The 13430-nt window shown below is 33.6% G+C and overlaps 2 protein-coding genes across 2 annotated transcripts; one reads left to right on the top strand and one right to left on the bottom strand.

The window, feature by feature from the left end:
- Positions 1-4194: 4194 nt before the first annotated feature.
- Positions 4195-6087, top strand: TRIADDRAFT_26327 (uncharacterized protein; the record flags this gene model as incomplete). Its single annotated transcript, XM_002113815.1, has 8 exons — positions 4195-4257; positions 4639-4769; positions 4914-5076; positions 5144-5218; positions 5330-5371; positions 5459-5563; positions 5680-5766; positions 5914-6087. Coding segments are annotated over 8 exons (840 nt in total), but the record flags the coding sequence as incomplete, so codon positions are not given.
- A 1414-nt stretch (positions 6088-7501) lies between these two features.
- TRIADDRAFT_37887 (expressed hypothetical protein) lies at positions 7502-8663 on the bottom strand (the record flags this gene model as incomplete). The annotated part of the gene is made up of 6 exons (XM_002113431.1): positions 8578-8663; positions 8390-8438; positions 8169-8285; positions 7976-8047; positions 7765-7876; positions 7502-7641 (listed from the first exon to the last, which is right to left on the bottom strand). The coding sequence occupies exons 1-6, from the start codon at positions 8637-8639 to the stop codon at positions 7502-7504; spliced, it is 552 nt and encodes a 183-aa protein (XP_002113467.1). The 5' UTR covers positions 8640-8663.
- Between the last annotated feature and the right edge of the window lie 4767 nt (positions 8664-13430).

Genomic DNA, 13430 nt, shown 5'->3' with positions numbered 1-13430 from the left:
TAGTACAGAACAGTCATGGACTTTGCTTTACTTTTTCAAGACTTGTATGGTGACTAGGGACCTTTATTTGCAATTTTTCATGTCCTGCTAAAAAAAGACCTTTATTATACAGCGTACAGCATACTACAGTATATGTAAACCGTTGGTTCTGTTCAGTTATAGAACGCTGTAGTACAACAATAAAGTTTACTTCAACACTCTAGCACTACTGGGACTCATGCGAAGATTTGACGAAATCTTCCTTGTTGCCGAGTAGAAGATCATATATTTGAAAACGTAACAAATGTACATACAATGAGATAGGACTTTTCAAGTGTACACTACTCTGTAGTCTCTACTACTGTATATTGGAAGAAGACCTAGACTTGTCACTGTACCGTAGAGTTCCTTAGGATGCGTGCGGTCGATTCTGAATTGACTGATTTTTTCCAACTGTCAATTGAGTCATTCAATCTTAAAATCTATTACCAAGTTCTACTTGAAATAATTATATAAGAATCGACGAGTATGAATTACGATATCTCTGTTGGCGAAGCGACCCGGATGTTAAGCTAGTATTATTAGCAGTTAAATTAGTACGAGTGATTTAGCAAACAGACACGGAGGATCCATACTAGGTGCTGTAGCTATTTTTCGACATTTTCGATCTCATAGAGTAGGAAAAGTCCGCCCGTCCGAAGAAGACATCGGGAGTGATTTACATTCAAAATGGATACGTATCCAGGATCCAGGGCGAGACATACTACATGCAGTATGGAGTACAGTATAAGAGTATTGTACAATCTGATTATTTTCGATAGCACTCCTTCGTTCAAAAATCAAAGTTGTATTCCGTTGAAATTCCTGTATGATCTTTATTTCTAGACTACTGTTTATAGTAGTGTATACCCGTAGGTCGGGTGAGTGGGTATGAATGTTCCACATAGTTGCCCACATAGCATAATGCTGTACGATTTATGTAAATTGTTTGAATTGAAACTCAGTAAGTACAGTAGTGTTAATGGCAATATGGCGTGTATCATGAATCATATAAGCCATTTCAGCGATGTAGTCATCATAGGTGTTAACAAACGCAGGATCGATCAAATGTACATTTTATAATACGTGTACAGAAAGCTCTGTTCTTCAACTTAGGCGTAAGATACGCCATTTTCGACGATCGCGATCATCGAGAATGGCGATTTAGCCATGGCCCATGAACTTGCTGCGATCTTGAGTGATCATTTTCTCTCGGATGGACGGACTTTTCTTATATAATCATATAAGCCATTTCAGCGATGTAGTCATAGGTGTTAACAAACGCAGGATCGATCAAATGTACATTTTATAATACGTGTACAGAAAGCTCTGTTCTTCAACTTAGGTGTAAGATACGCCATTTTCGACGATCGCGATCATCGAGAATGGCGAATTAGCCATGGCCCATGAATTTGCTGCGATCTTGAGTGATCACTCTCTCTCGGATGGACGGACTTTTCTTACCGGATAGAGACCTTTAAATTTCGAAAAATGGCTAAGTAGTATCGATCATCTATCTTCTGTGTCTGTTTTCCACATCACAGGTTATTTAATTAAATTTTAATTTGTGACAGCTTCATTCATACAGTCTATCGTATTGTAATACAGTAAGATTAAATGTAATATTACTTAGTTTATGCAGAGAAAATCAGTCCAATTCAAGTCATAACTGCTGCCATGATCAAGTGTTTGCCCATAATAAAGATGTTGACAAGATTGTGTCCATTCTATCTGTCCGTCTAAGAATGTTGATTGAGTTGGACTAAAACACTAGTACGTATTACATAGTACATACAAGAGGTCTGCTACTGGATAAGCACAGTATGCACATTGTGCAGTTTGGTACTCAATACTGTAGTCTGACTGCAGGAATAGTCTCTATATTCATCGTCTGACATTGACTACGTGATACTACAGCAGTATTACCAAGGTGATGAAAACTTCAATTTCTCATTTTTGATCGTTCATCACAAGTGTTTCCTTTGGCCCTTTTTAGTCAACAGCAACAACGTAAAATACTCAGCTACAAGTACCCGATCATGTCTTCATCAACAGATAATCAATGTGCTGAAAAAGGTTAGAAAAAGGCTTACAAGTGCATCGTCTCCTTATTGCTTTCTAGGCTAGTATAGCATCGATCGAGCCGAGAGATGTAGTCAGTGGCTTGAGGTTAACACTATTCTCTACTTGTTCCTGTAGGCGAAGATAGCGAAGAATTGATTATTGAGCTCGATCCTGATAGCTTGGTTAGTCTTATCTTGATCATAACATGTTGAATAGTTGTTATCTTAATCGATAGATTACAGTCAAGTTTATACATTTTTTCGTCATCAAGTTACCATTTAATGACGTTTCATAACTTGACCACAAAGATGGATACTGGCCAAGCTGTTTTTGAGTGCTCAATCTCAGCCAAGGACCTTGACCTAGACTAGAGCCAAGGCTCTATTCTTAATGGAAATAGAAAATTGTGTGGCTTACTTCCTAAACGGGCGGGCTATAAGCTAGTCCATTTTAAAGTATCTTGTTCAACAAAATAGTAACACGAAATATGATTCCAAAGTAGCAAATATATTACAACGTCATCTGCATGATGATGGTGCAATTATCTCCATCTTCTTATTCACCATCACTCGCCGAGTAGCTTATTGAAATTGTCATTTCTTAATGCAATTACCATTATTTATCCTCCTTGAAAGTAATACTACTAAATTTGCCTTTGGAATAGTGTATGTAGAATAAGATGGTGATCGATTTGGTATCACTATTGGCCTTGAAACCAACTCCAATCGTGAATTTCCGTTTATCGGAATAAATGTTGGCAACGATTTAGATCATTACTTCTTGGTCGGAGATCAATTCATGACTAGAAGTATTCGGTATTACTATTGTCCGTAAAAGCGATCAACTAAATTATCCGTTTAACAGAATACTGTCAATGTTGGCAGAAATGGAGATCAGTATGAGGACACACACTAAATCTTTCCAGCCCATTAACCAAATGTATACGAGTATACAGTAACTTTTTGGCATTTAAGAACGTATTATTTGCATACGGAAGTTTCAATGCTTCTACTAATAATGACTACCCAATGCCGAGATCTAATATACAGTAAATATTGCCGAAATACCTGTCCACCTGTTATATGCATGTTCTGCAATCTTTCAAAATTAATACCCAATTTCATACAGCTGGTACATCGCTCAACTACTACCAAATGGTAAATGAGCTTTATCAAACGGGAAGTAGTTTGGTTCTATTTCACTGTTCCATTTCAACAGCGTAGTGTTTAGTAGGGTAAATCATTTCAAAATATAACTGACTTTAATAGCTATAAAATGAGAAAGGTCTCAATCACATTATGCCTTTGGCCTGCTAATCGACTGCTTTATGCTAACAATGATAGCTCGATTACAAAGTAATCGGTAGGCACACAATAGAATGGATGGCTTTACACCTATTTCAGAATTAAATGTTATTAACTCTACCCAATAGAACTAAACTTACGTTGGCCTGTATATAGAGCAGCATTGGTACAATGCTTAGAAGGCAAAAATTTTGTAGCATTTCCTTTTAAAAATACAATACATGAATTTCACTTTTCGAAGAATCCGAGAAACACAACCATCAACTTCTCACAGTATCGGTTTTTTAAATAAGATGGTTATTCGATTTTCTCCATTTAATGAAAGAGTGTCCTATTTTCACAATTATGAATAGAAAAATTGCGTTTGACTTCATTATTTATTTATATACGATGGATGTAATGGATCTTTGCTATTCATAATTTTGTAAATTGCCCCAAGGTTTTAACTTCGGGTTAATGGATGAATACGTATATACCAATATTAACAACTTTTCAATGCGTAATTTGTCGCCTATTTAATGATAAATGTCAAACTATGTATGTAATCCACTGAAGGATATGGAAAATACGTATCTTTTTAGTTTAAACACAAACTATCATCGTTTACCAACCGCTTCAGTAAGCGAGAGAATATTCTAGTCAGTAGTTATCTCTCTTAAATATAACATACCTTCTTGTACTATAGTTTATCTAAGGTCTTAAAATGATACGGAACAAGGAATTATAAAATAATAATTAACTATTGAAAAGTATTAATGAGAAATGTTCAATCTATTCAAATTCTTCTACTATACGTGCTTTGTAGGTGGTCGAAATTGCAAACAGCCGCTTGAAAAAAATTGAAAATCTTGACAGGCTGCGTCGTGTTGAGGTTATTCATCAAATTTTTGTTATATGTACCGATCGATCACAGCATTTGCTAAAAATTTTTATAGATTACAGCTGTAGCGATAACTGGCGTTTATGGAAATACTTTAGTATGACTACATTTTAAACAATCTAGCGATATACGCTAATCGGTATTAGATAGAAGAGATATCACTGTTTGCAGTTATTCCCTTTACTAACGGTCTTATAGGTAGTTATTTTAGCTAGTATTTTTTCAATTTGTTGAAAAATTAATTGTTAACTTGCCCTATAAGTTTACTATTTACCATAGAGAAGTTATAAACTAATTAGCATCAATGGCGAATGTATCATAGGTTTTAGGTTTTATTTTAAAATCTTTTTTGCTATATCGTCTCTTTGATAGAAATTATGCCTTCGTCAAAATTTAATTAAGCGTATCGAAGCCATTGATATGCTAACAACGCTTACTGAGTTGGATCTATATGATAATCAATTGGAAAAAATTGAAAATATTGACACTTTGGTCAATCTTAGGTATATTTCCTTCAAAATTTAACACTGTCGCTCTAGTGTCAAATATAATAATAGTAGCAAAACTACGAATACTTATAGAAATTTGAAATAATTCTAATACATTTATTCATATATATATATATATATATACCGTTTGTCTTATAGACAGCTTGATCTATCGTTCAATGGAATAAAAAAAATTGAAAACCTCCATCAACAGGATAAAGTTGAAGACTTATATCTGTGTAATAACAGAATTAAAGTTATTGAAAATTTAGAGAACTTAAAAGAATTAAAGATGCTGGAGCTTGGATCCAATAAGATTAGGGTAAATACAATTTCATTTTAATTATAAATTATTTATTGCTGAACCTCATGTCTCCGATCAAATTTAGAAAATCGAGGGTTTTCAAAATTTGCAAAATCTAACATCTTTGTACTTGGGCCGTAATAAAATTGCATCCTTTGAGGTAATATCGCTTTATTCATGCTTGCAAATCAGCAGGATTGCCATTATGATAATAAATTCATTGATGTAACTTTAAGAACAATCACATACGAATTCTACTAACTATTTACAGGGAATTTGCTGTCTGCGTGGATTGAAAACTCTCAGTATCCAGGTATAAGAAAAATACGTTAAAGCTCTTATTTATATAGCAATGTAGAGTTTAATGACAAATATAGTGATAAACTGCATCTATTTATAGTGCAATCGTATTGAATCATTGCTCGGATTATCAGAATTGGTCAATTTAGAGGAACTATATGTCAGCGATAATGGTATTAAAACTATAGAAGGACTGGAAAATCTGGTATTGGATAGTATCTATGTTATAATAAAAAATTGAAAATAATTCGATAGTATATAGAATGATCCTCAATTTTAGCCTAACTAACTGTGTATCATTACGAACTTATTTTTTGGAAGACGAAATTGACTATTCTCGATGTAGCTGCCAATCGTATCAGTAAAATTCAGAATCTTGGTCATTTAACATTACTAGAGGAGCTTTGGGTATATCTATCATATACAGTATTTTGATTGATTTTTTAATATTTATTTATTACGTTTATATTTTGGATACATAAATAAAATTTTCTGCGCTCTTTCCACATTAAAGAATCTTATTTTTGTTAATTTTCTTTATTTTTCGGTATGAAGATGAACAATAATCAAGTTCAAGATTGGAACGATGTTAAGGAGCTCGATAACTGCAAAAAAATTAAGACGATCTACTTAGAAGCAAATCCAATTGCTTCTGATCCCATGTATAGGCGAAAACTTAAACTGGCTTTGCCGTCACTTACGCAGATTGATGCAACTCTTATCATATAATAGTCATTCAAGACACTATGATGATAATTTACAACATCAAATTCTTCGATACTAAGAGTTTCTGTACAAAGCAGTACACTTTCGTTTTACAAATTTTATTTATCTTTTGTTAGGGACAGTTTATACGATTTAATTTTCGTAGTTATTTAAAATTACCTCACCACTATCAAATGCTATTAATTTTTGGTGAGACCATCTGCTAAAAAATCTTTTATTTTAATTTGATGTTTTAAAAATTAGATGAGAAATATGTGAAAAGTAATAAGGGAAAATGTATACATTGTATCGTATTTAAACGACTGTGTATAGATGTGAATTTTTCGTGTAAGGCAGTGTGTCATAACGCTATAACATTTTCGTGCCTTTTTTCACGTGTTACAATCATCTTTGGGTAGCTTTCCAAGTCTCTATAGAGAAGATTTTGCTTAGTTAAAGTTGAAATATTGTAAATTCTGTGCCTTGATGACTAACTAACTGATCCTGTTATTATAGAAATATGAAAGTAATTTCGATTGAATTTACGTAAAGATACACCCAGATAGAGTGACGTCATGCACAAAACTTTTAAAATTAGTTTATGGGCCACGGATAGCAGCAGTATTATACTAGAGCTAAGGCATTTTACGTTGATACTGGTGTTCTAAGAATGGCAATATTTTGTTAGTCTTTGTTAGTAAATAAACAAATCAATATGAAATTTTTCTTAAGGACTATTGGCATGTGCCACGCAAGTGCTAGTAACTTTTAACTAGTTATATGATAAAGTAGAACACTTGGGAGAATACAGAGCCATCATCGTCATTATTAGGTGAAGAAGTAAAGATGATTTATTTTTTTTCTGATTGACATCTTTTATACAGCAAATAGGTGAAAATTTGCATAGAAATTTTGTGGGACATTAGTTTCTGCTAACACAATGAACATAAATAATATGCATTGCAATTCGGGACATGATCGAAACGTACAGTACAAAGGTTGTACAATCCACATTAATAACAGAGGACTCTATAAAAAAAGTGATATAAATTGCTATTATTATCATTACAGCTAGTCATATTAAAAAAATAACATGCAAAAATGTTATCATCATAAGTGAATGCTCAAATTTTGCTGAGCAATAGCGTTTAAACTAAATCTTTACACAATGCTTCAAAAATTAGGCAAGATCAAATTTGATAAATTTTTAGCCTTGCATAACTGCTAAACAATATCTTATTCAATACATCTGTATAATACATGGCGCTGGCAAGCGTAAGAAGTTAATGCGAATTGTCATAGTTCAACTTGTAGCAATTCACATTCTGATCAAATAAGAACATAGTGTTGCTATAATACGATTTGTAATAGAATTTTCGCCTTTCAGTCATATGGCTTAGGAATAATAGAACGATAGTTCTTATAAAAAATTTACTATTTACCAACGGCTGTGTAAGTTTCTACTTAAAACAGATCGGACATCTGTGGTGAATCGAAGAGCATCTAGTATGGGTAATAAGTTGAGTAATGCAGTGTCTGTGGGATCTGAAAACCATGACTTAATTGGTATTGCATTTTCTTATTGTGCAAAGTTAAGAATAAAAAATTTAGTTAGGAGTTGATACAGATAATAAAGAACATTCCAACAAGAGATTAACATCAAGCATACAAATAATACAAAAAAATGACAGTATAGCATACCTGGATTAGTTCGATAAGCACCAGGAGAATTATCGACAATAAAAACATCCGATAAGTCAGGGTGGACATTACTAAGATCTTTCATATAGCTGCCAAATGAAAAAGTGCAATGCTAAAATATAGGTAAAAGATGGCAATGGTATGTTAGCATCTTGAATAAATTGACTATCGCTAAGCAGAAGAAGTTCAAGTCTGTTCGCATATTCCCTACCTGTCTATAGTATCTATCTTTTAAGATGCCTCGATTGAGATCAAGCTTATCGGCGACAGCTGAGCCATATATCTAACCAATTTAAAATAAAATTAAATAATGCAGAATTAATTCTATACGCAACAGCGTATAATAAAGTCTCATTACAGTCTGTTCTACTACTGTTGATAGAAATCAAAACTATAATTCATACCTCCATACTCGCAGTAAAAATCGCTAGATCATACCATTGGCTAACTACTTCCAAAAAATAATCCAAATGTGGTCTTTTATGAACGAAAAACTTAACTGGTTGTTTATCAATACATAACTAAAAATATAGTAACGAGACAAAAATATTTCAGTATAGTTGATGTTAGCTGGAATATTGTCATAATTTAATCCTAGAATATCTTAAAAATAATCCGAACTCACAGTTAATACAAAATCCGGTGCCATCATAGGAGAGTTATTGGATCCAATCCTGCGAAATATAGTATTAAGTAATCATTTAATGAAAGCATATTTCAAAGAATCATGTAGAACTGACATCCTGTAGTAGGTCATTAAAACAGGCGCATGAAAATGCAAGTAAACACCATTAATTTTAAAATTTTGTAGACAAAGAGTAGGCATACCCAATATGATGAGAATGAACTAAAGTTTCATCAAGGTCCAGGACCATAACTTTACGTTTCACTAGTTCTAAAATGGGAAATTAAGAAGGACAGATTAATTTTAGTGAACAAATTTAAGTTTCTTTAAGTATGTGCATTAAGCGCATAAATAAGTAAGTATAATCAAACATTATATTTATTCGTATATTGTATGTGAGTAAATCAAGGGCAAATAATGACAATTGTGTCATACGCGCATGTTAATCATAAATTATTGGTGCACTAGGTCATCATGGATACTAGCTGATGAAAACAAATGCGAAAAGCATTATACAAGCCATGTATATTGCCTAGGACGAATACTCCATCTACGGAATAAAGTCTTAAAGTGATATAGCGATGAGTAGCCAATTCTATCATAGCTATCATGATAATATAACTGTTGTACAAAAAATGATTCTGTAGCAATCGTATTTGTAATATTTTTCTTAGATCCAATACTACAATTACGCCGTTCCTAGGCTCTTGTCATTTCAACAGTAATTTTTTTCATTTAAAATATTATTAAAAATTTAGGAAAGACTTGCAGAAATAGAGTCGTTTTTTAAGTTACTGGTAAAACTCTTGTTTACATTTGAATAACTTGTAAGTTTAAAGAACGAAGAAAGACTAAGCTATGGCTGCGTCAAAGATCGTGTACTTCATTTTGATTGAATCAGCTAGCCATAATAATTTTCTATAGCATCATTTGAAGGACTATCACAAATTTGGCAACATTTGAAGAATTGAATCATTTTGGTCGATATTTGAATAACTTGTGAGTTTAAAGAATGATTAAATGATTGGATTAAGGCCTTATCAAAAAGTAATAGAGTCAATTTTGATGGAATCAGTTAACAATAATGCTTTTCTGGAGCATCATTTGAAGTACTCTCGAAAATTGAGGGAAAAATTGCAAAGCTAGAACCATTACTTATCCTCAAACTCTTGCCCATAGTTGAGCAACTTGTGCATTTGAAGAATGAATAAATGACTAGGTTATAATTGCATCCAAGGTAATGCAATCAATTTGGATTGAATTAGCCGGTAATAGCCATTTTCAATATCATTCTTTAAAGTACTATCGATACTTTAGGCAAGATTGGAAGAACTATAATTATTTTGTGTTAAACTTATTGTCCATATTGGAGTAATTTGTGAGCGGAAGAATGAATGGATTGTTAAGTTATGACCATATCGAAAGTAATGGAATCAGCTCAACGACAATAATTTCCTATAACATCCATTGAAAGAGTAACGCAAATTTAGACAAGACTTGGAGAACTAGAGCCATTTTCTATCCTAAAACTCTTGTTCCTAATTGAGTTGAGTAACTTACGAGTTTGAAGATCGAATGCATGAATGACTAGGTTATGACGGTATTAAAGAGGAAGGAATCAATTTGGATTGAATCCGTTCACGACAATAACTTTCTATCATTTGAAGTACTACAGAAAATTTAGGTAAGACTTGGAGAATAAATACTGTTTTCATCTTTAAACTATTATCTTGAGTAACTTGTCATCTTAAAAATGAACGAATGGATTAAGGCCGGGGTAATGTACTCAATTTGGACTGTATTATCTTCCATATAAAAACACGTCTCTAGTCGAAAATATGAAAGTACAATCCTATGGAAAGCAAGGAAATAGAAAACTAGGACAGAATGTTACAACAGGAGAATAATATTAGCACGATAGTCTATCGTTTTTCACATATCTCTAATGGTTAATCACAGTTAGTAAAAAGTTATACATAAATAATCAAGCATTTCATAGCAACTACTTGACCGTGGTTATCCAACATTTGACTAGATAATCCAAATATTCATTTAAAGTGTAGTTATTTTCCTTCTTAACTTACGTAATTGTTCGTTAGTTCTTCTGGACAAACCTACAGGATAATATCTTATCGAGCGACTTTCTAAAATCTATTCAAAGATAATTTAAAAAGCACGTTCATTCCATCGTTTAAGATTGTCCTTCCAATCAGTTTACTTTTACATCGTTTTCTACCTACGACTATTCATTCAACTATTACTCTATCTTATTTCATATCACTTCCGCTTTGAAATTGTTAGCATCATCCTTATAAAATAATGTTGACAGGAAAATAAATGATGGCTATTGCCAACGATCTTCATTATTTTACCCTTCAACATCATAACATTCAGATTTCACCATGACTGAGTCCAGTATTGCATCAATCATTTCTTCTGCAAATTATTATACGCTCGCTTAATCTTGTGTACATTCTCTTAATGCATCAAAGGATGTCAAAATAGACGTACCAGAATATACGTACAAGAAGTATAAGAGTACAGTATATCCTTATTTGTGTTCTATCAAGTATTCCTGTTGCTGCTGTTAATAACAGCTGCCTGTGTTGTCATCGGATCATGTTTAAAATAAACTATCTATTCCGTACAGACTCTACCCGTTCGAGCTGGTAGAACAAGATCTGAATATAGAATTGATGCCATATAGGTTGGCAGAATAGGAAGAAGGAAATTTTCGCTTTTTTGGTAATTATTATACAAGTATTCCTCCTTGAATAATGTGGCTATCAGCAAATTAATAATAGTACTATCATCGACCATGACATGTTTATGGTCATTGAATCGATGCAAAGGGAAGGATTCTATTTCTTGGAAGCACCAACAAGATGATACTCGTACGTATATTCACTATGATTAAACTAAAGAGTAGCAAGAGCAAGCATAATGGAAAAAACCCTAGAGTAATAGTTTAGGATAAGAGAAAATTTATGATTTCAAGCCAACAGAATCGGATCCAATACGTTCATCAAGATCATTAATCCGTAATTTACATTCTACTTGCAAAATGATTATGTCGTCGCGCCAAAAATCAACGTGGCGAAGAATATACTACCTCATTTCCATATTAACAACAGCGATATTGTATGCTTTTTCATTGTGGATATCAAGAAATAAACATGTAGAAATCGTCATTCCCTGATGTTGGCAATTCATCACGGTACGAGATATTACGGCATGATGATGAAAAAGGGAAGAGATAGATTGAATTTGCCATCTTGTCTAGTAGAAAGCTTATCGACGCGTAGTCTATGCCACTTCAAACACTTTCCATTGACTGCAGTTTCTAGTTCCCATTTGTAAAATATCATTTGTTGACGAAAATAATCCCGCAAGAACAGCAGATCTGTAGAAAAGGGACTCGTTGTACTGATAGTCTTCCATGATTAGACGCTCTTGTTTATGCCTTTAAAGTACTACTATACTATAACATTGATGATTGCATTTGGAACGATCACGATCAATCCTAGGCAATCATCATTGCCAGTATCGTTATGAAAGCAAGGTCAAAGGAGTTGAAAAATACAAGGCGATATTGGAATACAGTGTCGAAGAGAGTTGATGATAATAACAACATATGTCAAAATTGAATAGCACCTACTATGCGAAGCCATTGGAAAGTACTGGACTTGCCATCTACGCTTCTATGTAGAGACATGTCCTAACATGGACGAGTCTCAACTGGATATTGGTACGTATATAAACATATTGTGTGCGAGATTCATGAATGAGAAACTACTGCAGCCGCCATCAACGGATGATCAAATAGTAAAGTAGGATGATGATGATGGAATGGCTTCGATTGCAGTGGATAGGAAGCATCGATTGTTGAAAAACAGTTTGGACTATAATATTCCAACTAGAGATTGAAGGTGAAGATGAGAAATGATGATGGATGAGATAGAATATCATTCATTTCCATGGGTATGATGAGGTTATCAAAAATAAAATGGTTGATTTAGGTTTGATGAAGCAATGGCGGTAAGAAAATGGAAGAAAATCTATTTCCTCCCCCTTTCATTAAATAGAACACTTTGGGCTTAAAATAGAAAGGAAAAAGAGAAAAATTGAAAGTAACATAGTCAATCACTCGCTATGCTCTTGCCATGTCTATAGTTAGGGGGGGGGGGGAAATAATGATCAACTAATGGAATAGACCAATGAATTGATTAAAGATCTTAATCGCTGTAAATGTTGATTTAAACGGTAGTACAACATCAATCAAATTTTCAATGTAAGGGTTAAGTAATGAATTGACATTGTTATTGGGGCAATTTACGAGGTAGTATCCGTTCATGATTGCCTATCATCATCACTCCATGACTGGGAGATTTTCATACACTTGTATCCGATGTGATGATGGAATAAAGACTTGAAATTATGATCATCATCCATGTTTGATCGATTGAATGTGGCAATGATCCACTAGCGATCGCCTAATTTCAATCATCCAATCATGGCACATGTTATTGCCATCAAGATAAAAGTTCAACGGACGAATGAAATAGAGACTGGTCTTTCCATTAGGTTAGCCGATGCTTTAAGAGGGGGGAAGGAAGTGGAAATGGAGAATGATAAACAGACAATTTTTTTATGTTTGTTTACAGTGTTGAAGATGAAAACGCTGACTAAAGAGAGATTGAAGACTAGTTATGAAGGATGAGTGCTGTTTCATTCATCCATGGGGTAAAGTAGCAGCGCAAGTAAGATTTGTTTTCCACGCATTTTTCACTTGAAACATCCTTCTACGAGGGAGTCAGGTTGAATTGATATCTGAATCTTGTGTTTATCGATGGCAAGCAACATTTGCAATAGTTTAACCATTGGTCATGGATCCATTTCTGCGACTATGCTATGGAAGATGATCCAACAAGGAGAAAAATCATCGTGTTGAAAAGGCGCTTCGATGATGAATCCATGGTTGGGAAGACTTGGCCAATTTTACAATCTGTATGGGTGGCCCCCTCTTCATCATCACTGCGTT

This window comes from Trichoplax adhaerens, genomic scaffold (genome assembly GCF_000150275.1).
Source record: "Trichoplax adhaerens TRIADscaffold_6 genomic scaffold, whole genome shotgun sequence".
Classification (NCBI taxonomy): domain Eukaryota; kingdom Metazoa; phylum Placozoa; class Uniplacotomia; order Trichoplacea; family Trichoplacidae; genus Trichoplax; species Trichoplax adhaerens.
The sequence above is the reverse complement of the archived record's forward strand: the minus strand, read 5'-3'. Positions and strand labels throughout refer to the sequence as shown.